The 26,414-nt window shown below is 40.4% G+C and overlaps 1 protein-coding gene across 5 annotated transcripts in view; it reads left to right on the top strand.

Moving 5' to 3' along the window:
* Positions 1-26,414, top strand: part of LOC135480294 (cadherin-23-like) — a 76,127-nt gene that overhangs the window by 31,362 nt on the left and 18,351 nt on the right. For 3 of the 5 annotated variants that reach the window (XM_064760099.1, XM_064760095.1, XM_064760097.1), the window contains 15 exons: positions 1,768-1,887; positions 2,494-2,607; positions 4,628-5,809; positions 7,233-7,385; positions 10,136-10,234; positions 10,594-10,765; positions 10,999-11,087; positions 14,336-14,470; positions 16,424-16,523; positions 16,812-16,929; positions 20,788-20,948; positions 21,428-21,573; positions 22,698-22,866; positions 24,306-24,370; positions 25,305-25,538. In XM_064760099.1, the coding sequence (XP_064616169.1) occupies positions 1,768-1,887; positions 2,494-2,607; positions 4,628-5,809; positions 7,233-7,385; positions 10,136-10,234; positions 10,594-10,765; positions 10,999-11,087; positions 14,336-14,470; positions 16,424-16,523; positions 16,812-16,929; positions 20,788-20,948; positions 21,428-21,573; positions 22,698-22,866; positions 24,306-24,370; positions 25,305-25,538 (3,057 nt within the window). The remainder of the gene's footprint in view (positions 1-1,767; positions 1,888-2,493; positions 2,608-4,627; positions 5,810-7,232; positions 7,386-10,135; positions 10,235-10,593; positions 10,766-10,998; positions 11,088-14,335; positions 14,471-16,423; positions 16,524-16,811; positions 16,930-20,787; positions 20,949-21,427; positions 21,574-22,697; positions 22,867-24,305; positions 24,371-25,304; positions 25,539-26,414) is intronic. The other 2 variants (XM_064760096.1, XM_064760098.1) reach the window with 2 other exon arrangements.

Raw genomic sequence — 26,414 nt, 5'->3', positions numbered from 1 at the left:
TGTCATACTTGCTACTGCTATTACTACACTTTGTCGTGCTTACTACTGCAAAAAATATATTCCAGACGCTTTGTCATTGCTGCTACTGCACCATATATATTATAGACACTTTTTCATTGCTGCTGCCGCTCCACAGATATTACAGACACTTTGTCAGGCCTGCAATTGCTGCAAATATATTGCAGACACTTAGCCATTTTTGCTACTGCTCCACGTATATTACAGACACTTTGTCATAACTGCTACGGTACCACATATATTACAGACTGTTATGTGCACAACTGCCGTCAGCTTCTAAATTTAGCTTGCCACTGTTTACATACACTAAGTTCAGGGCCTGCTGTCTGCCTCTACCTTAGGATGTTCCAGAATACGCTCAGTTCGGTGCCTGTTTGTTTACATCAAGTGTTCAGGAATTTTCTTATTCTAGACAATTCCACAGGCTATGCAAGACCTATGAAAGCAGGTCAAAGGGGGAGGAAGGAGAGTTATTGAGAGTTTTGGATATTTTCGCTGTGTCCTTTTGTGCTGAATTTTGGTGTCTTTATAGCCTCTGGCTTTGTTATATCCTATCTCCACCGAGCACTTGTTCAGTCTGAGCTTGTATATTTGATTCGTGCTCTTGTGTACACAGTGCTTCTTAGTACACGGACCCTGTCTGTGGAATTTTGTGTATATTTCGTCATACACTCAGTTATACTGTGGATTTTCCCTCTTGTGAATTTGCCTCTGAGCATTTATGCCTGTGTGGTATATATTGTGGAATATATGCGTCCGTTTGGACTTGACACCGTTGTACATGTAAGTACTTTAGTATTTGTATAGATACTGCTATCCTTTCTTGTTAAACTTAAGTACTTTAGTATTTGTATAAGTCTTATTATCTGTTCTTGTTAACCCTAATAAATTGTTGTAAAATAAAATCTGCTGGTTTTCGTTACTTTTTTTTTGTGCGGCTAAACTGTCGTGTATTTCGAACAAGCCATCTCTTGATAATACAGGCAGCTTGGGTCGTAACACAGACACTTTGTCATTTCTGCTACTGCTCCACAGATATTACAAACACTTTGTCATGCCCGCAATTGCTGCAAAAAATTCGCAGACACTTTGTCATTTTTTGATACTGCTCCACCTATATTACAGACACATTGCTGCTACTGCACCACATATATTACAGACATTTTGTCATTGCTGCTACTGGTCCACAAATATTACAAGCACTTTATCATGCCTGCTACTGCTCCATAGATATTACAAATATTTTGTCATGACTGCTACTGCTGCACGTATATTGAAGACACTTTGTCATTTTTTGCTACTGCTCCATGTATATTACAGACACTTTGGCATTGCTGCTACAGCCCCACAAACATAACTGACAATTTGTCATTGATTCTACTGCTCCACATATATTACAGACACTTTGACATTGCTTCTAACGCATCACAGATATTGAAGAAACTTTACTGTTACTTCATGTGTACTACAAATATTACACACAACTTGCACATACTCATCATGCAAATACTTATCATGCAAATACTTATCATGCAGATACTACAAATTTTGTGATTATTGACCTGGAAAGTCTTTCACAATCTTTGACAACATGCCTGCGAATTGCAATGATGACATTTAGTCGTGTGTGCAGTGTGTTATACGGTGGTGTGTACAGTGTGTTGTACGGTGGTGTGTACAATGTGTTGTACTGTGGGATTCTCTTAGTTTTGCCGTTGATCAATACCGTTTTTTTATTATTCTGTACAGGGCAATATAACCACAAAGGTTACATTCGACAGAGAGAGTAGATCTAGCTACGCTCTGATCCTGGAGGTGGACCCGATAGGATGTGTTGAGGCCAAGGTATCGTCAGCTTCTGTAAAGAGAGTGAGTGCTTGGGGTTTAACGTCGTACTTAACAATTTTTCAGTCATATGACGACGAAGGAGTTCTTAGAATGTATGCAGTGTGCCTTCTTGTTGCAGGACGGATTTCCACCGCTCTTTTATCTAGTGCTGCTTCATTGAGACGCCTCACCGAAGGCAAATAAGGCGCCCCGCCAGAGCCATTATACTGATACGGGTCAACCAGTCGTTGCACTATCCCCAACATATTGAACGCCAAGCGAGGAAGTTACAACTTCCTCTTTAAAAGTCTTAGGTGTGACTCGACCGAGGATCGACCCTGGACCTACCGCTCCCGAAGCAGAGTCTGTAAAGAGAAGCTATTCCGTTAAATCCGAGTAATACCGGCGGACTATCGAAGGGTTCGGCGGTTGGTTTTTATACTCCTAAGATATTCTGTCAGATATAGAGACTATTAAAGAACATTTTGCACATGTTTTTTTTAACTTCTTACGGAAAAACTCTTTGTTTTTTTATTGCATGTAATTCTCACTGATACGGAGTCGACATGACACGGCTTGAGTGTTCCCATACTTTATGAACTTTATGCTATAAATGAGTAAACATTCACTTTCTTTTTGAACTTTCAGATGGGTTTAGAAGTCGTTGTTATTATTGAGGATGTAAATGACAATAGACCAGAGTTCTCTCCCGTTGCCTACTCGTGCCACGTGCCGGAAGCCTCTGACACTCTTCATGGTCTGGTAGGTGCTCAATTTATTTTGAAGCCGAACATTCTCAGTGGTTTCGGGTATGACGTCATTGTTTATGTGCTTAGCATTTGACTCTCTTCTCTATGAGTTTATCGTGAAAAACAGATGTTAAGTACATGCATATAAGGCTACAGCACAGCGAGCACATCCAGGGCAGTGACGATAACGTGAGAGGTGTCAAATACGCCTTACGCCTAGCGGTGATATCCGGGCACAGTTTACATCCGTTACAATTTTATTCTAACTGTCCATGTAAATGTTTAAATAGTAGCCGGCTGCAAGCTCCCTAGGACCATGGCTTAAGCTGCTTTGAGTAAGAAATAAGGTGATGTTAACTGCAATATATTAGATGCCACTGGTCTAGAACTTCTCAATATTATGTGCTGTTACTAGCACATTTAAAATATAAAAGCACTGAAACAGCGGAAAGGGAATCCAAACGCACGACTTAATAACGTCATGCTAAGGACACAGGAGACGGACAGAATGTAATATATGGTGGTGTCTGCAGGCTTATGTATAGAAGACTGAAGGGACCAACGCCTGGTATCTGGTCCCATGGTGCACCATAACTACGTTAAAATTGGCGGGTATCAATGTCATCTTTTCCAAATTTACCCGTATCACAAAAACAGACGATTTCATTCTCGAAGCTTGGGTCGTGAGCTGGTTTAGTGAATGAAGTAGGAACAGTGGTGATATTGTGAGATTTGGTGGACGTTTCCGGTCAGTTGAAGACTGCTAAAGGCATGACGTCACTAAGCTGACTCGTCCAGTGAGTTATATGAATGTAATCACCCTTAGTAAAGCTGGAAAACATAACAAAGAAAATATACATATCTATATCAAGGGATATACACTGTACAGAGATATAAAGAGAAAAGTATTAAGGTCAAATAATACACGGGTTGATGTGGTAAAATAAATTAATAGGCCTTCATACACGAAATAGGCCCCTATTTACTGAATATGTCTTCACACGCGTGATAGGCCCTTGTGCTGAATAGGCCTTCACACATGGTGTAAGCCATCATATTATTTATTTATTTGATCAGTGTTTTACGCCGTACTCAAGAATATTTCACTTATACCACGGCGGCCAGCATTATGGTGGGAGGAAACCGGGCAGAGCCCGGGGGAAACCCATGACCATCCGCAGGTTGCTGGGAGACCTTCCCACGTACGGCCGGAGAGGAAGCCAGCATGAGCTGGACTTGAACCCACAGCGACCGCATTGGTGAGAGACTCCTGGGTCACTACGCTGTGCTAGCGCGCTAACCGACTGAGCCACGGGGGCCCCAAAGCCATCATATACTGAATAGGCCTTAATACACGCAGTAGGCCCTCACATACTGAATCTTCGGGAGTCAGGGGTGGGGGGTGATTTGTAATGGCCATTTTCGCGCCAACGGGGCGATGTACGCCAGCCAGCGCTTGGAATTCTTTACCTTTAATTGAAATATTTAAAAAAATACATGTATCCGTAGTTCAATAGATTAAGGGACCGTAATTATTCATGTCATTTCCTTACAGCAGCTATAATCTATAGCATCGGATTAGGAATTTGGCAACAGCCTGAAATACTTTATTGTGATTTTTCATTGGACTGTAACTTCTGTAACTTCATTAAAACGCCAAAGGGGGCGTAATCATGTATACAATAATGGAGGACCGAGTCCTCGACAAAACACTCCTCGTAAGGCCCTGCGTCGTGGAAGACCAAACTAAATAAGAAGTAGTTGGTCGGTAAATGACACACCGACGTTAAGATATGACCAGACAGGTTTTTACACTGTATATGCCTTCACGTACGCGATAGACCTTTTTATACTGAATAGGCCTTCGAACGCACGAGATGTCCTTACGTTGTATACTGAATAGGTCGTCACACCCAAGACAAGGCGGTAAAAATTGAACAGGCCTTCACACAAGCGACAGCGGGATTATGTACTGAATAGACCTTTGTCTGTAATTCTTAATCACTAGGAATTTATCCTCTGTACTGTTATAGATCGTGGCTGTGTCAGACGAAGATAGTGAGGAGAACGCATTGGTAGAATTGAGCATCGACGACGCTCTTCAAAACGTCCTTCTTCCGCGTAAGGTAGACGGAAGTACCAGCTTTAACGCCTTTACAGTCGATGTGCTGCAGCCCATTGAATTGGACTACGAGATGACGTCAACGTTGCACGTGAACCTGACTGCCAGAGATCTCGGCATCCCTCCAATGTCTACCACAGCAGAGCTCACTATCCATCTATTAGATGTTAACGACAATCCGCCGGTTTTCAGCAATTCCTCTTACTTCATTATAACCAGCCTGTCTTCCCCCAGAACGTTACCCGTGCTGACCGTGTCAGCTAGTGATAAAGATACTTTTGCCAATGCTGAGATTTCTTACTACATTCTGTCTGGGTCTTATGGGAAGGTGTCTTTGACGAAAAACACCGGTGAGGTAAGGCTGACGTTTGACGTACAGTTTCCGGAGAACATCACTTTCCAGGTGATGGCCAAAGACAACGGCTTGCCCTCCAGATCAGCTGTGGCGGATGTCACGGTAGTGGTGATGGATGGCATGACGCAGAACGCTACAAAGCTCAGTTTCACCCATGCGTTCTACAACGCCACAGTTAGCGAGCTTAGTCTCCAAGCGTTGACGGTGGCTGCCAATGACCCGATCAATCTGGGGATAGGGGAAATAGAATACATTATGGGCCAACAACTGTACGGAAGTTTTTCTAAACTTGTGCTAAATTCCACGACAGGAGAGATCAGATTTTCTTCTCCAGTGGACTACGAGATCGTTGAGCAGAGGTTTTTCCTCTTCGACGTCCTAGCTCAGACGCCTGATCACTCCGCGTTTGCCAGTGCAACAGTATTAATCGAGATCGAGGACAACAACGACGTATTGCCCTTGTTCACGGAGGATACTTACCAGGTGACTCTCGGATTATTGGACCCACGGGGCACACCCGTGCTGTACGTGCTGGCCACTGATCCAGATGGAACCCCTATTCAGTATTCCTTGGGACAAGAGCTCGACGCCAGACTTTTCAACATTGACTCGGACACTGGATTGATCACATTGATCGATAAGACTTCGGTTTCCCAGTTTAATGATTCGCTTAAGGATTCGCTTAGTTTCAGCGTGTTGGCTACTGACGGGGTTAACACAGCGACCAGCAGTGTCACGGTAAGACTTCGAAGATAATATCTACCTTTCACTATATAGTAAACTTTCTATTTTACTACACGTCTGCTACACAAGCTGGTAAACCAACTTCAACGATGAGCATGAGAAAACTTTGGAACTGCTTTGATTGGCCTGGACGTTAACCTAAAATAAATAGGGGATTTATTGTTGCCAATACCAAAGGCTAAAGCACAAACATAGAGCAGCAACGACGGTGTGCTAGTTGGCAATTGGTCACACCCAACTTACAACACTAATGTTGTCGATTCGCTACATATTAGCCCTTCATACAAGTGAACATGTAACTGTTTTATTGCATTGTTTCAGTATATCGGGTGGGCATAAAAATGGTCCGTGCTATGATGCTGCATTGCCTCATTATCCTTTGTTCAAATGGCATAATTTTGTTAATATACTGACAAATTTTCAAGGTCATAGATTGAGTAGTCTGTACACAGGTTAAAAATGAAAACATAGCCTCAAAAACGCACGTTCCGGTGACCCACATTGCATCATCTGTCAGGTGTCATGAGTAGAGCGCGCTGCACCTGTGTGACACGCGTCAATCAAGTGTCGTCTGGAAAAATTGTCTATCTCTAGTGTCAGAGAAACCCTTATGACAGATAGGCACAAGTTTTGCGGAATCAAGATGGTTTTGTTTGCGGCGGACAAGGAATTAATCACCTTTTCAAGTAAAACAAGGTAGAACATCATTTTGAAATGTCCGGAACATGCGTTTTTGACTCTGTTTTGATTTTGGTCCCATGAACAGAAATCTTAATTTGGTCTGTACACTAAGGACATAGTGGTTTTGAGTGTGTCAAGTTTTAGAAACTGTCGTCAGAGGGTTTCGGAGATATTGAGTGTCAAAGTACGGCTCATTTTCTTTGGCGACCCGATATATAACACAACAGGAGAATGTCGAATGCTAATGTTAGACAGGTGACTACACTGAAGCAAGTGAAAAACAAACCTAGAAATACCGTGAAACCACAACACATGGCATTAAGGTAAAGGTCATGTCCTTCATTCTACTGTACAGTTTGTCTGAAATGTTGCTGCGTTTAGCTGGTCATTATAAATATATGATATTGCCGTACCAGGCGATGCTTCGCGTTTTTCTTTTGTCTCATTGTCGGATATTTCCAGAAGCAATATGGCATTGTTTTTTCCTCCGGGCTTTACCTGGTTTCCTCCCATTATAATGATGTGGCACCAACCTGTGGATGGTCGTAGTTTTCCTCGGGCTATGCCCGTTTCTTCCCACCAAAATGCTGGCCGCCGTCGTATAATTGAAATATTCTTGAGAACGGGGTAAAACACCAAATCAGATCAATCAAATAAATACATAAATATTTGTATATTGTACTAGTTAATATGTCATTAGTAGGCTATGTTTATATTTAACTGTTTTCCCATACAGGTTAATTTTTCAAACATTCCTGCACCAATTGTGTTCCAACGGAATATCTCGATATCTGAACGCACTGCCGCAGGCGCAGTTATTGACATGACAGAGACAGAAGTCGTGGTGCAGCAAATATATGGACCCACTCATGTGTTTCAAGTAGATCAGGTAAAATGAGTTTGTTTTCTGCGGATTTAAAAAAAAACCAAATAAAGGCCTTATATATACATCGATAAATTATCCCACATAAAGGTTAAGGAACATACCTTAATATTTTGTGACGCTGACATTTTGTGAAAAGACATTTTGGACATTCTTGATTAATTATTTTTACATAACTTTTGAGACTAACTGTAGTACATGTACTAGTGCGACTTGAAAATCATTACGGTACTAAATTTACTCTCTTCCCAATGGCACAAGTCGCTGCGATCAGCAACACTTTTTCAACAATTGTATTTTCTTCATTGTATGTGTTTTCCTTGTGCCGCCTTGTCAAGTTAGGCAAATATTGTTCGTCAAGGCAAATTTGCTGTGCAATGTGAATTAATGGTTGTACGGCCATGACTTTCTGAGAAGACGGCGATGGAGTTGATATATGGGCAGCTGTGATAACCATGGAGATGAAAAAGGCCATTTATTCATGTTTTGTGATTTTCTTGCCAACTGTGTTTCGCGACTATATAGATACGGTTTCTATGGCTTACAAAGGGAGATAACTTCATGTGCATGTACCGATGGAGAGAATCTCCGAGAAACAATAGTCCGAGTCACTGCCTGAACGCTGAGATAAGGCGATTGTGTGGATGAGTGGATAACTATGACAACTGATAAAATTTACTTTCACCATCAAGGCTAGCACATTTAATTTGGCACTGAGTCCCACATGAAGTTAGCATCTTTGAAGGGCAGTTTGACTGGATAACCTACATGTAGTTAAATCTGCAAATGTGTTGACCTGTAGAGGTCAATTCATTCAACGGGCGTCAGCAGCAAAGGGAAAGTGAGCTGCCCAGAAAAATGCAGGACGGCGAGCTATGCCCGAGGCTTCTGTTTAGAAATCATTTGTTTTGTTACTAAAACATCACGTGATCCATCTTGGAGAAAATTCCTTAATTTGCAACAAAGCAAAGGCTTTGTTCTTTTTAGTAACGTGCGCTGTTGAATACTAGATAAGTTTTATCGAATAATCCACACTATGGACAAGGTTTGACTCTTTGGATAATCCACACTGTGGACAAGGTTTGACTCTTTTGGATAATCCACACTGTGGACAAGGTTTGACTCTTTTGGATAATCCACACTGTGGACAAGGTTTGACTCTTTTGGATAATCCACACTGTGGACAAGGTTTGACTCTTTTGGATAATCCACACTGTGGACACGATTTGACTCTTTTGGATAATCCACACTGTGGACAAGGTTTGACTCTTTTGGATAATCCACACTGTGGACAAGGTTTGACTCTTTTGGATAATCCACACTTTGGACAAGGTTTGACTCTTTTGGATAACCCACACTGTGGACACGATTTGACTCTTTTGGATAATCCACACTGTGGACACGATTTGAGTCTTTTGGGTAATCCACACTGTGGACAAGGTTTGACTCTTTTGGATAACCCACACTGTGGACACGATTTGAGTCTTTTGGATAACCCACACTGTGGACACGATTTGAGTCTTTTGGGTAATCCACACTGTGGACAAGGTTTGACTCTTTTGGATAACCCACACTGTGGACACGATTTGACTCTGAAAAAATATACTCAAGAGTAGCACAATTTTTCTCACCGCACTTACTATAGTCGTCTGTTCCTTTAAAATCAACTTACCAATGGAAAGCCATCAACTGACCAATGGATAGCCATCAACTGACCAATGGATAGCCATCAACTGACCAATGGATAGCCAACCGTTAATCACGTCCACGGGGAACAAGGGGCATGTCTTTTCTTGCGGACGCCAGCGCATATAGCACTATTGTAAGCAGTCACCTCGAAAGAATTAACCGATAAGTCGTTTCTGCTCTGTATTCCAGCGATGCACGAATAACAAATAGCCACGTTTTGTCAAGGTTTCTTATTAACAATGTTTTTGTCGAGCCAAGTCCAGTGATAATTGCATTCAAGCTCCTACCAAAGTCAGAAGAAGCCAGAAGAAATCTAAACAGCCGCATTCTATTCACATTATTGTCAATTTGTCAATGCATGTAGTTTTTTTAGAGGTTGACATCATTTCATTGCCGCAAGAAAAACATTTATATTACAGGTCATTTGTTTGAGAACCATTCTGACGTTGTATCAGAACCATTCTCACTTTGTGTCTGAAGCACTCTCACGTTATGTCTGAACCACTCTCACGTTGTGTCTGCACCATTCTCACGTTGTGTTATAACCATCCTCACGTTACGTCTGAACCCCTCTCTCTGTCAGAACCATTTTCACGTTGTGTCAGAACCATTCTCTCGTTGTGTCATAACCATCCTCACGTTACATCTGAACCACTGTCACTGTCAGAACCATTTTCACGTTGTGTCGGAACCATTCTCACGTTGTATCAGAACCATTCTCACGTTGTATCAGAACCATTCTCACTCTGAGCCAGGTCCATTCTCACGTGGTGCTACAACCATTCTCAGGTTGTGTCACAGCCATTCTCACGTTGTGTCACAACAATTCTCACGTTGTGTCATAACCATCCTCACGTTACATCTGAACCACTGTCACTGTCAGAACCATTTTCACGTTGTGTCGGAACCATTCTCACGTTGTATCAGAACCATTCTCCCTTGGTTTGTAGGCTTTTTAACCCATTGTTACTTTAAATATGGGCAACACCATGACAAAACGCCTGGAATGATCTGTTAGAATTAACCCTTTGTTACTTATTCATTGTTTGTTGATTTGTTTGTGTAAGGGTCTGTTAGTACTGCGGAGGGCTCTGGATAGAGAAAATGAATCGACGTATGCTGCTCTGGTGACTTCCCACTACTCTGGGTCCCGTAATATAAGTTTGGTGAGTTTCTCATAGTTCCCAAACTTTTTAACTTTTTATTCTAATTAATGAAAATGAACATTTGTAGCCACCCAGTTCAAACAGGGCGCACGAGCTCTTCAAAAATCGAAGAAAATCTGGTTATCTATGGAACAGTAGTACCATCTACATGTACAAGCTGTACTAGCAATATTGGGGATCTTGAGTAAGCAGAGCTGGTACTGTCATTCAAGCGTGCAGGGATCACTGCTGCTCTATGGATTATGGTATGCATTTCCTCTTGCAGAGGACTAGTCCGTTCCACAGGCTATAAAATTGTTATCAGTTAGTCAGCCAAAAGAGATATTTAAAGTTACCATTTGTTCTTTCATAAATGTCAGGTGACAATTAACATATTAGACGAGAATGACAACCCTCCTCGATGTGACAGACCTTACTACCAATTGATCATCCCTGGAGGCAAGACTGGAGGAGAGCGCAGTCCTCTCATCGGTGTATCTGACGCAGACCTGCCTCCATACAACACCTGGTCAGCGAGCTTGTCTGACTACAGTAAGTAGAGACAGGCGTTATTTGGTGAACACCCACTTGTCTGACTACGGTAAGTACAGATAGGCGTTATTTGGTGATTACATACTTGTCTGGCTATGGACAGATTACAGGCAGACTCTGTGGATTCTTTAAAGGAAGAAGAATATTACACTCTTTGCTGGTTAACTAGGTAAAATACCATTGTCTTGTCAACCTTTCCCGAGACGACTATTCAGTTGTAATCTATTTTTCAGGATCAATTTTCCGATTTACGCGGGAAAGTATTCAACTTATAGCAGACAGAGGGACGTTAAATTTATCAACGTATGAATTTCACATTGATGTAAGTGTAGGCTACAGGTGGTAGAAGTGTAAAGTTTATTGATTTCATCTCATAAAATATTTTGTTGGATTTTTTTACGTAGCCAAATAATTATAAACAGATATCCCGTCATACCACATAGCAACGCATGTTCTCAGTTGTCGAATGAGGATTTCTTTGTGCATATGTCCAGTTGTTGAATGAATATTTCTGCGCGCGTGTCCTCAGTTGTTGAATGAGGACTTCTGCCTGCGTGTTCTCAGTTGTTGAATGAGGATATCCTTGCGCATGTTCTCAGTTGTTGAATGAGGATTTCTACGTGTGATCCTAATTGTTGAATGATTTTTTTCTTTATTTGATTAGTGTTTTACGCCTTACTCGAGAATATTTAACTTATACCACGGTGGCCAGCATTATGGTGGGAGGAAACCGGACAGAACCCGGGGGAAAACCATGACCATCCGCAGGTTGCTGGTAGACCTTCCCACGTATGTCCGGGAAAGAAGCCAGCATGAGCTGGATTTGAACTCACGGCGCAGTTGTTGAATGAGGATTAGTGCCTGCGTGCTCTCAGTTGTTTCATGAGGATTTCTGCATGCGTGTTCCCAACTGCTGAATGAGAATTACTGCATGCATGTTCTCAGTTTTTGAATGAGGATTTCTGTAAACGTGTTTTCAATTTTTGAATAAGGATTTCTTTGTGCATGTTTTCAGTTGTGAAATGAGGGTTTCTCCTTGCATATTCTCAGTTGTTATGTGAAGATGTCTGCATGCATGCTCTCAGTTGTTGAATAAGGATTTCTACATGTATGTGCTAAGCTGTTGAATGCTGATTTTTGCGTGTATGTTATCAGTATGCATGAGGCTTTCTGTATGCGTGTTTTCAGTTGTTGAATGAGGATTTTTGCATGCATGATCTGAGTTGCTCAGTGGGGCTTTCTGGATGCATGTTCTCAGTTGCTCAGTGGGGCTTTCTGGATGCATGTTCTCAGTTGCTCAGTGGGGCTTTCTGGATGCATGTTCTCGACTGATGAATGAGGATTTCTACATGCATGTTCTCCGTTGTTGAATGAGGATTTTTGCATGCGTGTTCTCAGTTGTTGATTGCTGATTTCTGCGTGTATGTTAGCGGTAGTTGAATGAAGATTTCGGTCTGCGTGTTCTCAGCTGTTGAGCAAGGATTTCTGCGTGCATGTTATCAGTAGTTGAAAGAGGATTTCTGCGTGTATGTTATCAGTAGTTGAATGAATATTTCTGCGTGTATGTTATCAGCTGTTGAATGAATATTTCTGCGTGTATGTTATAAGTAGTTGAAAGAGGATTTCTGCGTGTATGTTATCAGTAGTTGAATGAGGATTTCTGCGGGTATGTTATCAGTAGTTGAATGAGGATTTCTGCGTGTATGTTATCAGTAGTTGAATGAGGATTTCTGTGTGTATGTTATCAGTAGTTGAATGAGGATTTCTGCGTGTATGTTATCAGTAGTTGAATGAGGATTTCTGCGTGTATGTTATCAGTAGTTGAATGAGGATATCTGCGTGTATGTTATCAGTAGTTGAATGAATATTTCTCCTTGTATGTTATCAGCTGTTGAATGAATATTTCTGCGTGCATGTTATCAGTAGTTGAAAGAGGATTTCTACGTGTATGTTATCAGTAGTTGAATGAATATTTCTGCGTGTATGTTATCAGCTGTTGAATGAAGATTTCTGCGTGTATGTTATCAGTAGTTGAATGAAAATTTCTGCGTGTATGTTATCAGTAGTTGAATGAGGATTTCTGCGTGTATGTTATCAGTAGTTGAAAGAGGATTTCTGCGTGTATGTTATCAGTAGTTGGTTGAATATTTTTGCGTGTATGTTATCAGTAGTTGAATGAGGATTTCTGCGTGTATGTTATCAGTAGTTAAATGAGGATTTTTACATGCATTTCCTCAGCTGTCGAATGAGGATTGCAGCGTGTATGTTATCAAGGGTTGAATGAGGATGTCTGCATGTATGTTATCAGTTGTTGAATGAGGATTTCTGCGTGTATGTTATCAAAAGCTGAATGAATATTTCTGCGTGAATGTTATCAGGAGTTGAATGATGATTTCTGCATGTATGTTATCAGCTGTTGAATGAAGATTTCTGCATGTATGTTATCAGCTGTTGAATGAAGATTTCTGCATGTATGTTATCAGTAGTTGAATTAGGATTTCTGTTTGTATGTTATCAGTAGTTGAATGAATATTTCTGCTTGTATGTTATCAGCTGTTGAATGAATATTTCTGCGTGCATGTTATCAGTAGTTGAAAGAGGATTTCTGCGTGTATGTTATCAGTAGTTGAATGAATATTTCTGCGTGTATGTTATCAGCTGTTGAATGAATATTTCTGCGTGTATGTTATCAGCTGTTGAATGAGGATTTCTGCGTGTATGTTATCAGTAGTTGAAAGAGGATTTCTGCGTGTATGTTATCAGTAGTTGGTTGAATATTTCTGCGTGTATGTTATCAGTAGTTGAATGAGGATTTCTGCGGGTATGTTATCAGTAGTTGAATGAGGATTTTTACATGCATTTCCTCAGCTGTTGAATGAGGATTGCAGCGTGTATGTTATCAAGGGTTGAATGAGGATGTCTGCATGTATGTTATCAGTTGTTGAATGAGGATTTCTGCGTGTATGTTATCAAAAGCTGAATGAATATTTCTGCGTGAATGTTATCAGGAGTTGAATGATGATTTCTGCATGTATGTTATCAGCTGTTGAATGAAGATTTCTGCATGTATGTTATAAGTAGTTGAATGAAGATTTCTGCATGTATGTTATCAGTATTTCAATGAGGATTTCTGCGTCTATGTTGTTGAATGAGGATATCTGGGGGCATGTTTTCTTTACTATTTTTTTTCATGTATATTTTCATTTTGCTGATGAGATGTACGTGTATTTTCACTCTTGTGTGATACCGCTTTTAGAAAATATTTCCTGTGTGTCCCGCTTACTTAAAAATGTTTTCTGTACGTTTTCCCTTCCTTAGTAAGGTGTTGTGTATGATCTCCGTAGCTTTGCAATATTTTGTATTTTTACGTTCTTAGTAAGGTTTCTTTATGATCTCAGTTGCTTAGAAATGTTTTTACATGTTCTTAGTTTGCTGTTTTGTTATCCGTTGTTTAATAAGACTTTCTATATGTTTTTAGTTCCTTAATGAAGTTTTCTATTTTCTCCAGTATTTTACGTACGTTTTCTGTACGTTCACTGTTGTGTAATAAGATTTTCTGTATGTTATCAGTTAGTGGATGACAACGACTCTCAACTCTCCAGCACATGCTGGCTGCACGTGGAGGTAATGGGCGTGAATTCGATCATCTTCTCCAATCTGCCCCAGAGGCTATCTTTGTCAGAAGATCTACCAGTTGGAGCCGTGGTAAGTACTAGAAACAGAGTTAGTCAACTAAAACAGTTTGCTGTTAAGTAACCTACAAATACTGGAAAATATCACCTTTTCGCACGCTGATCACACTTTGGGACAAAGTCATAAAGCACAGAAAAGAAATAAAACCCAATTTGTGATCAGTATGTCAAACTCCTTCAGGTATCATACACGTAATATTGAAAATCAAACAAGTTTATTCACGTGATAAATTTGGTAATCTGTTCACTCTACAGTTTTCAAGATATAAATATAATATTTTGCAAACTCAGTTTGTCGTAACGTAGTGTATCTGGTAAATCGAATTAACCGTGCTGGGGAAAAACGTCTACATGTTTTTTTATCGACGGCAGTTTGGTGACAAAAATAGATAACGCATCTATGTATTGGCAAATTGAATGTTGTTCTTAGGTCCCTAGGGTCATTTGTGAAGGGTATCCTAAGGCTTCGGTTTTGATGACGTCATTGTTCAAGTGGTCACTTCTTGTCTTGGGGAATCTAATGCTGTTTCTCCAGCGTCTGTAGGATTATTTGTAAAGTAGATATAAGAATTTCCGATTTTGATGATGTCACTTCCGGTCAGATGAACTGACAATTATACACATTTTAAAAATAATTCATAGTGTGTGTTAATGGAATTATTGTGGAATTATTGACTAATACTACGCATTTGACTAATGTTTGTATTTTACGATAGGTCTAGTACCAAAGGCCAGCATATCCTATGCTCATAGCCAAAAACATGGCAGAAACAATACATTGTTGCAAGGTTCACTCCCTTCCCCCATCTTGAACTGCCGTATATAGATTCAGGCAGTCTTGCACAAAACCCTATCTTATGTAGATAGAGGCCTTTGAACAGTTTCTGTTGTTATTTCCATGAAAACTACACCTTAAAGCCTAAAAAAACATAATTGCAGATTCCTGAACCTGACATCAAACTATAATACACAACACTTTATTCTGGTTATTAAAATTAATCTACTTTTGCCTAACTTTCCAAGTCTTTGCCAAAGATTAAATTGCATAAAAATGAAAAATCAAAAGTATACAAATTTTGGAAAAGGTTAATTTTAGTAGATTCGTCGTGGAGGAGTTTCACTTCAAAGAGCTTTCATTAAAGTCCAATGTGGCCATCAAGCCTCTGTGGGAGTGAGCATTACCATCGCAAATGCTAATTCGCTGACTTGCTTATTTGGAACTACAAAAAAATCATTCCATGCCATACATGTAAATACATACACGTTCCTTGTCAGCAAGAGTGGGACACGTAACTACACAAACGTTCCTTGTTAGCGAGTGGGTACTCGTAACTACACAAACGTTCCTTGTCAGTGAGAGTGGGTACACGTAACTACACAAACGTCCCTTGTCAGTGAGAATGGGTACACGTAACTACACAAACGTCCCTTGTCAGCGAGAGTGGGTACTCGTAACTACACAAACGTTCCTTGTCAGTGAGAGTGGGTACACGTAACTACACAAACGTCCCTTGTTGGTGAGAGTGGGTACACGTAACTACACAAACGTCCCTTGTCAGGGAGAGTGGGCACTCGTAACTACACAAACGTTCCTTGTCAGTGAGAGTGGGTACACGTAACTACACAAACGTCCCTTGTTAGTGAGAGTGGGTACACGTAACTACACAATCGTCCCTTGTTAGTGAGAGTGGGTACACGTAGCTACACAAACGTCCCTTGTCAGCGAGAGTGGGTACTCGTAACTACACAAACGTTCCTTGTCAGTGAGAGTGGGTACACGTAACTACACAAACGTCCCTTGTCAATGAGAGTGGGTACACGTAACTACACAAAAGTCCCTTGAATGAAACACACAGAATGTATTTTTTCAGTTAAAGTCGTTAGGTTTTCCAGAAAATAGATTATTCATTACCAAATTTGCTTTACTGAATCATGTATGACCCTCATTTTGGTTCTTGGGGAGCAGGTACTGACAGTAAAGGCTGAGTTGCGAGACGGCAAGACTAGCGGACAATTTTCGTACAGGCTCTCCAGCAGAACAGCGGACGCGTACCTTTCTGTAGATGGTAAGATTCCACTAATCAGATAACCAAATTTATCTTGATTTTGAAACTAACTGATTGATCGTTATTTGAATAAGTACATTACTATTTCAATTTATTGTGATTCATTACTGTTCTGATATACTTTTTAGAATTGTTTTTATGCGCAAAAATTACTTTTCACGTAGGATAAAATGCAAAAGCTCTGTGATATTGGACCAATAAAGTAAGTCTTAAACCGTCTTTTCTGCAACGTCCTGCGTGTGAAGGACGCATCGACCATACATTTTTCCTTTTCCCTATGGGTTGCAGAAATTTCAGGAGAAGTGATGGTAAACAAGACTTTGGATTACGAGATGGACAGAGACTTTGTCATCATAGTGCAGGCGTTTCAGTTCGAGTTGGCGTTAACCGCATCTGCCACCATAAGGTAAGTAAGTCTAAATCTTATTGAGATGTTTTAGCTGTACCAGGCGCTTCAGTGTATGCTCTCAGAATTTCCACAAACAAATGGGACGGAACCCAGCCTAACAAATCGCCGTGTTTCAGCGGTAATGTGTAAAAAAGCATGAATACAGTGTCAAATCACCGTGTTTCATCTGTAAAGTGTGAACAGATGTCAGTTATAAGAACAGTGTCAAATGTCCGTGTTTCAGCGGTAATGTGTGAACAGATGTCAGTTATCAGTACAGTGTCAAATGGCCGTGCTTCAGCGGTAATGTGTGAACAGATGTCAGTTATCAGTACAGTGTCAAATCACCGTGTTTTAGCGGTAATGTGTGAACAGATGTCAGTTATCAGAACAGTGTCAAATGGCCGAGTTTCATCTGTAAAGTGTGAACAGATGTCAGTTATCAGAACAGTGTCAAATGGCCGTGTTTCATCTGTAAAGTGTGAACAGATGTCAGTTATCAGTACAGTGTCAAATGGCCGTGCTTCAGCGGTAATGTGTGAACAGATGTCAGTTATCAGTACAGTGTCAAATATCCGTGTTTCAGCGGTAATGTGTGAACAGATGTCAGTTATCAGTACAGTGTCAAATGGCCGTGTTTCAGCGGTAATGTGTGAACAGATGTCAGTTATCAGAACAGTGTCACATCGCCGTGCTTCAGCGGTAATGTGTGAACAGATGTCAGTTATCAGAACAGTGTCAAATGGCCGTGTTTCATCTGTAAAGTGTGAACAGATGTCAGTTATCAGAACAGTGTCAAATGGCCGTGTTTCATCTGTAAAGTGTGAACAGATGTCAGTTATCAGTACAGTGTCAAATCACCGTGTTTCATCTGTAAAGTGTGAACAGATGTCAGTTATCAAAACAGTGTCAAATCACCGTGTTTCATCTGTAAAGTGTGAACAGATGTCAGTTATCAGAACAGTGTCACATCGCCGTGCTTCAGCGGTAATGTGTGAACAAATATCAGTTATCAGTACAGTGTCAAATGGCCGTGTTTCAGCGGTAATGTGTGAACAAATATCAGTTATCAGTACAGTGTCAAATCGCCGTGTTTCAGCGGTAATGTGTAAACAAATATCAGTTATCAGTACAGTGTCAAATGTCCGTGTTTCAGCGGTAATGTGTGAACAAATATCAGTTATCAGTACAGTGTCAAATGGCCGTGTTTCAGCGGTAATGTGTAAACAAATATCAGTTATCAGTACAGTGTCAAATGTCCGTGTTTCAGCAGTAATGTGTAAACAGATATCAGTTATCAGAACAGTGTCAAATGTCCGTGTTTCAGCGGTAATAAGTGAACAGATCTCAGTTATCAGTACAGTGTCAAATGGCCGTGTTTCAGCGGTAATGTGTAAACAGATATCAGTTATCAGAACAGTGTCAAATCGCCGTGTTTCAGCGGTAATAAGTGAACAGATTTCAGTTATCAGTACAGTGTCAAATGGCCGTGTTTCAGCGGTAATTTTTGAACAGATATGAGATATCAGTACAGTGTCAAATCGCTGTGTTTCAGCGGTAATGTGGGAACAGATATTAGTTATCAGTACAGTTTCTAATGGCCGTGTTTCAGCGGTATTGTTTGAACAGATATGAGTTATCAGAACAGTGTTAAATCACCGTGTTTCAGCGTTAATGTGTGAACAGGTATAAATACAGTGTGAAATCCTCGTGTTTCAGTTGTAATGTGTGAGCAGGAATAAATACAGTGTGAAATCCTCGTGTTTCAGATGTAATGTGTAATGAAATATCATTAGAATGTTAAATCGCCGTGTTTCAGTTGTAATGTGTGATCAGAGATAAACACACTGTTAAAACGCTGTGTTTTAGCGGTAATGTGTGATCAGATATCAATACTGTGACAGATCCTCGTGTTTGAGTGGTAATGTGTGGCCAGATATCAACACAGTGTCAAATCACTGTATTTCAATTGTAATGTGTGATCCGATATCAATGCAGTGTGAAATAATCGCGTTACCTTACTAATGTGTCATGAGATATCAATACAGTGTCAAATCGCCGTGTTTCAGTTGTAATGTGTGATCAGAGATTTCAATACAGCTCCAAATTGCCGTGTTTCAGATGTAATGAAATATCATTAGAATGTTAAATCGCCGTGTTTCAGTTGTAATGTGTGATCAGAGATAAACACACTGTTAAAACGCTGTGTTTTAGTAGTGATGTGTGATCAAATATCAATACTGTGACAGATCCTCGTGTCTCAGTGGTAGTGTGCTACCGGATATCAACACAGTTTTAAAACGCTGTGTTTTAGCTGTAATGGGTGATCAGATTTCAATACTGTGACAGATCCTCGTGTTTGGGTGGTACTGTGTGACCAGATATCAACACAGTGTCAAATCACCGTATTTCATTTGTAATGTGTGTCAAATCGCCGTATTTGAGTTGTAATGTGTGATCAGAAATCAACACTGTGTCAAATCGCCGTATTTTAGCGGTAATGCGTGATCATATATCAATACTGTGACAGATCCTCGTGTCTCAGTTGTAATGTGTGATCAGATATGAATACAGTGTCACATCGCAGAGTTTTAGCGGTAATGTGTGATCAGTTATGAATAAAAAGTCAAATCGCAGAGTTTCAGCGGTAATGCGTGATCAGATATGAATAGAGTGTCAAATCGCCATGTTTCAGCTGTAATGTGTGATCAGATATGAATAAAGTGTCAAATCGCAGAGTTTCAGGGGTAATGTGTGATCAGATATGAATAGAGTGTCACATCGCCATGTTTCAGTTGTAATGTGTGATCAGTTATGAATAAAGTGTCAAATCGCAGAGTTTCAGCGGTAATGCGTGATCATATATGAATAGAGTGTCACATCACCATGTTTCAGCTGTAATGTGTGATCAGATATGAATAAAGTGTCAAATCGCAGAGTTTCAGCGGTAATGTGTGATCAGATATGAATAGAGTGTCACATCGCCATGTTTCAGCTGTAATGCGTGATCAGATATGAATAAAGTGCCAAATGGCAGAGTTTCAGCGGTAATGTGTGATCAGATATGAATAGAGTGTCACATCGCCATGTTTCAGCTGTAATGTGTGATCAGATATGAATAAAGTGTCAAATGGCAGAGTTTCAGTGGTAATGTGTGATCAGATATGAATGGAGTGTCACATCGCCATGTTTCAGCTGTAATGTGTGATCAGATATGAATAAAGTGTCAAATCGCAGAGTTTCAGCGGTAATGTGTGATCAGATATGAATAGAGTATCACATCGCCATGTTTCAGTTGTAATGTGTGATCAGTTATGAATAAAGTGTCAAATCGCAGAGTTTCAGCGGTAATGCGTGATCATATATGAATAGAGTGTCACATCACCATGTTTCAGCTGTAATGTGTGATCAGATATGAATAAAGTGTCAAATCGCCATGTTTCAGTTGTAATGTGTGATCAGATATGAATTAAGTATCAAATCGCAGAGTTTCAGTGGTAATGCGTGATCATATATGAATAGAGTGTCACATCGCCATGTTTCAGTTGTAATGTGTGATCAGATATGAATAAAGTGTCAAATCGCAGAGTTTCAGCGGTAATGCGTGATCATATATGAATGGAGTGTCACATCGCCATGTTTCAGTTGTAATGCGTGATCATATATGAATAGAGTGTCACATCGCCATGTTTCAGTTGTAATGTGTGATCAGATATGAATAAAGTGTCAAATCGCAGAGTTTCAGCGGTAATGTGTGATCAGATATGAATACAGTGTCACATCGCCGTGTTTAAGTTGTAATGAGTAACACATGCCATTTATAATCACACTGTCTTTCTTTAAACTCTCCGTACATTTTTTCTTTCTGGGTTTCAGTGTTCTGGTGGAGGACTATAACGACAACATGCCGGTTTTTGACCAGACCGAATACTACAAGGAGATTACTAATAACCCCAAATTGGGTGACGTCATGATTACTGTCACAGCCACTGATGATGACGAAGGACCAGCAGGTGACGTCACTTACGCCATAGAAGGTCAGTGTAAGACAGAAGAATGGGCAATATCAAGGTTTTCCATATGGTATAGCTTTTGAATTTAAATTACGTAATAATAACTCTTTAATACAAAATTGTATTGACTTGCTGCTAAATTTGACTGCAAAATGTCAGACTGGTAAGACATATAAAGGCTGCTTCATCTAAAGAGATCCATATATGTTTCTATGTCCAAAAATTCCTGGAATAAGTAAATAGTCTAACCCATAAACTGTGTTTGTGTGATTAATTGGTTATTTTATGAGACATAAGATCCCATCCTCTTAAGTTTTAATCTTGTAGGATATTCGACACGTATACTGAATTAATACTGATTGAGGTACTTCTGAACTAAAGTAAATCCATCATCTCTACAATGTGTTGAAATGCGGAGCGGGGCAGTTTTAGTTGCCAAGTTTGTTACCAATTATGCTGTTATGAAATAAAACCTAAGTGCTAAAATATTCTCCTTGATTTAGGATGTGGCGAGGCGTTTTTCGCAATCAATAACCGTACAGGGGACATAACTCTGGCCAAGCCTTTTGAGCTGGTGTACTACCCCAACATAAGCCTTGTTGTCACGGCTACGGATGGTGGCAAGTACCGCAGGGTCTCGCGAGCTCTGGTAAGAATACATGATTTTTACTGCCCTAAATGTCGCGACAACTGCCACCTTTCGCACAAAGCTGTTTCCAGTTCTGACGGATTCACACTGCAGGGCCCAGTTTCACGAAGACGTTGTACGCGTACATAGTCGACAATGGTACGGTATTAGTGATGTACAAAATATCGTACGACAAATGTCGGGGCTATGGATTTCTGTACCATATCCAGGCATCTCCAAAATATACGGATTCAAGTGCGGACGCATCATCAGCGCAGACCTCAGACGGAAGGGTCCAGGCGTAGAATGAAGAAGATGCACGCGTTATTTAAGTTGTGGCAATTTAAATATGTTCTGCAGACTCAAAAAAAACCTGACATTACACCATGAACGTGATGTCGGCTAACTCAAGACACATTATTTCTGTGTGAAAAGTAGTACCGATATTACGAGTGTGTGACAACGTCTTCTTACATTATAAACTTTACTGTTTATAATCTGCAATGTATTCTGACTGACAGAATGGTGCCTGGACTAGTTTGTCAATAATCTCAAAACAGCAATCATTTCACTTCTTATTGCAGAGTACATATTTAATCTTGGAACTATGGAAACCACGTTAACAGCTACACACACGCAGCGACGTTCAAATGAAGACATAAAATGCATTGTGTATATATTGACGAGTAACTATCCCATCGGCAGCTTAGAAACCTCACATTTCTTTTTTCTGTGATGATGTATAACGGATACATCAAAGTATGCGAAATCAAACACGTCGAGGAAATCGGAAGTGCCGCCATCTTATCAATTTTAACCAGTTATTCTCTTTGAGTCTTTTTCCTCTATCTTGCTTCCGACCTCACCATATCCCTGCTTGCCGTTGTCAGTATAGCACGTACAGGTGCAAATGGCACGGCATCGTGTTTCCAGTATTCACTAATATAGCGTATTCTATGGTCTCAAAAGAAATACAAATTAAAAATTAATTTAAAAAGTTTTAAAATACGTGAGAAAGAAATAACCGTGGTTGCTTAGGTCTGTTACTACCCCTTGTCAGAAGTAATTGAGGTAATCCATTTCTTACTATTTTAGCGCTGTACAAATACAGGTTACCTACCGTTGTTTACAATTTATTTTCCCAGGTGCTGTTCACTGTTCCCAGCTTTAACCCAACTGCGCCGAAGTTTATCGACTTCTACCCAAATATCTCAGTGAGAGAAGAGGTCCAGACCGGGGTAATATTTACCGTTAGAGCCTTCGATGCTGAAGACAACAATCTCCTGTTCGACCTGCCTGAGTCTCCGTATAGTGGTAAGAAATCCACTTTTAAAATTTGGGCAAATAGAGTTGCTTAAAATCACTTGATGGGAAAGAAATTGACCACACTTTGGTCATTGTTGTGAACTATTTATTTTATTATTGCTTTCTATACATTTGCATAATATTAAAGGGAGGCAATTCCAGGCAGTGTTGACATGAAAAAGCTTTGTACCAAATTACAATTGGGAAAGTACCGTTATGCAACGTTTGTGTAGCTATGTACAGCGTGACTCGAGAAGAGATATAAAACATCACAAACAAATATAATCAATTATTTCACAAAGAAACGGAACACTGGAAGGGACGTAGTATTATAGTTTTAGTTTTTCGCCGTCTAAGAAAAGAGAGAATTTTTTTAGCGATTTCTTTTTCATGGGGAAAGCATTTCTTTCCCTCGGATTAGTGATGCAATCAAAAATACCGTTATTTGGAATGCAGCAAACCGATTTGTTTAATAAGTCAAGGGAAATTACCCCGAGTCAGCAAACTTATTCCTGAACTTTCCACTGCTTGCTTTAGAACCGACAGCAGCATTCATTATCTTGAACTTATACTGTTATATTGTTGTTAGGCCTATGCGTCTTTGTAAGATGGATTTTACTAATAGAAATGAACTTACTTGTATGCATTTTGACTTAGGTCTTACACAAATAAAATGACACGGGAAGGTACATATATAGTAAGGAGGTAGATACGCTCGACTTGTGAAAAATGAGCGGTAAAAGTTATAATTAAGGAAATACACCCCCATGCAGTATATTCAAAACGACTTTTAATATTAGTGGGTTGCCATTACTGAATAAATATAAATAACAAGATTTTGGGAGTTGATCAGAAGCTTTAGTTTGATTACATGAGGCATACACCCAACAGGTGGCGAGTTTCCAAGTTAAAGGAAATCGATACACGGATATTACAGACTTGTAGCGGCAAACGGTGTTTAAAGGACATATGTGATTGGCTGACTAACACGGGAATAAGCCTTCTTACTCGGCGAAAAGTAATTTCCTGCGACTTAGCGAATCGTCATGCTACAATATAAATAACGGCATTTCTGATTCGTTCACTAGCACGGTCGAAAGTAATAGTTTCCATCGTAAAGAAAAGTTAATAAACTATCTTTTTCTTTTTTGGTTGTCGAAGAAAAGAGAATAAAGAAATTAATTCATCTAACACTGGGCAAAGTAGTTTCCTCTATTTACTGTACAATGAGAAGCTATTATTTCAGATATCAGCATTTAGTTGGTCAAGTCGGGGGAAAGTATTTTCTCCCGCGTTAGCAGAATAGGTCTTTATTCTCCTTTTTTCGATAGCTAAAAAAGATAAGAATTATAAAACTATGTCCCTTCAGCGGTTCCCTACAAAGAAAAACAGTCTTTCCTGCAGTCCATTGTACCGAATCGTAAATTTTCATGTATATATTTTCACAGAATATTTTGACATCGGTGAGTTGAATGGCGAGATCAGAGTAAAGAAGCCACTGGACCGTGAACAGGTATGTATGACAGCTTTACCTTCTCTAAAAAACAGCCAAAATAACCAAATTGATGGTTTCTGATGTTTGAGAATATCTTGCTATTGGTCAGTTAGAGACCAATTAGATTTTCTATTTCAATTTCAATTGTAAAATGTGGAAAGTAGATTTTTTATCAATACAAAATTAGGGTCTATACACTTTACAAATCGACAGTATACTGACCTCATGCTATTGCTGACCTCATGACTTCAATCAGCTTTTTTTACTTTTTGGCGTTATGCTACTGCTGAACTCGCGGACTTCATGAAGTCATGAGCTCAGATTATTGCTGACCTCACCACCTTACAATACTGCTGACTACTGCTGACCCGATAACTTCAGACCACTGCCGATCTGATGACTTCAGACTACCGCTGACCTGATGACTTCAGACTGCTGTTAACCTGATGAGTTCAGGCTACTGCTGACCTCACCAACTCAAAATACTGCCGACATCATGACCTCACAATACTGCTGACCTGATGCATTCAGACTACTACTGACCTCACCAACTCAAAATACTGCTTACGTGACCTCACAATAATCTTTACATCATGACCTTAGACTACTACTGACCTGATGACCTCAGAATACTGCTGACCTGATGGCATCAGACAACAGCTGACCTCATAACCTCAGAGAACTGCTAACCTCATGATCTTTGGTTACTGTTAACCTCATGACGCCAGGCTTCTGCTGATTCCGTGACCTTAGACTAGTGCTGACCTCATCACTTAAGGCTGCTGTAGACTTCAACAATAAATTTACTTCTGCACACTCGTTTATCGGACGTAACTGAAGGATATTTACTTCTGTCAAAATGTTCTAATACGTCCAACGTGTCCATAAAAGGTTCTTATTACCTATTTTAGTTTTTGTTTGCATCGTTTTGATGGTGTCATTGTACTTACAGATCGCGAGAGACTTTTATCAAAGCCGATCGCCAGCTTCACGTGGGCGCAGACAGACGGAAGTCATTAGGTTTTGCCGCCAGGAGGAGGCGGAGGTGATACCTCTGATTGTTAAGGTCTTTGACCACGGTATCCCGCAGAGGAGTGCGAGAATCTGTCTCCGCATTATTATCCTCGATTCAAACGATCACAAACCTGTGTTCAACAAGACAGAGGTCACCATAGTCTTCAAGGAGGTATTTCCCATTGGACTTTCATGCCAACTGATGTCTTCCATCATTTCTATGAACTAAACTGGGGTTTATTTCAATGATGATTTTTGACATTTAACTTAAAACTTCAAATTCAACTTCAATCCAAACTTTCCTCCAGTGTCAGTCCTGAGTAGTTTTGTTACAGGGCGGGTTAAATCCATCCAAGATGTTATGACGTACAACAGGCTCTGTCACTGGATGGGCTAAATCCACCAAGATGTTTAACACGTACCACAGGGGGCTCCACCCCTCCTGTCACTGGATGAGCTAAATCCATCCAAGATGTTATCACATACCACAGGGGTTCTCCAGGCTCTGTCACTGGATGGACTAAATCCACCAAGATGTTCACCACATACCACCGGGGGTCCCCCCCACTCCTCTGTCACTGGGTGGGCTAAATCCATCCAAGATTTCATCACGTACCACAGGTGGTTCTCCAGGCTCTGTCACTGGATGGAATAAATCCATCCAAGATGTCATCATGTATCACAGGGGGTTCTCCAGGCTTTGTCACAGGACCGGCTAAATCCATCCAAGATGTTATCACGTACCACAGGGGGTTCTCCACCCTCTGTCACTGGATGGGCTAAATCCACCAAGATGTTACCACGTACCACAGTGGTCCCCCTCCCACTCCTCTGTCATAGGATGGGCTCAATCCAGCAAGATGTTTATCACATACAACAGGGTTATCTCCAGGCTCTGTCGCCGGACGGGCTAAATCTACCAAGATATTTATCACCACAGGGGTTCTCTAGACTCTGTCACAGGACATGCTAAATCCACCAAGCTGCCTACCACGTTCCACAGGGGTTATCCACACTCTGTCACATGACGGGCTAATCCCGCCAAGAT

The sequence above is a fragment of the Liolophura sinensis genome, chromosome 13 (assembly GCF_032854445.1).
Source record: "Liolophura sinensis isolate JHLJ2023 chromosome 13, CUHK_Ljap_v2, whole genome shotgun sequence".
NCBI lineage: Eukaryota > Metazoa > Mollusca > Polyplacophora > Chitonida > Chitonidae > Liolophura > Liolophura sinensis.
This window is presented reverse-complemented; position numbering and strand designations above follow the sequence as displayed.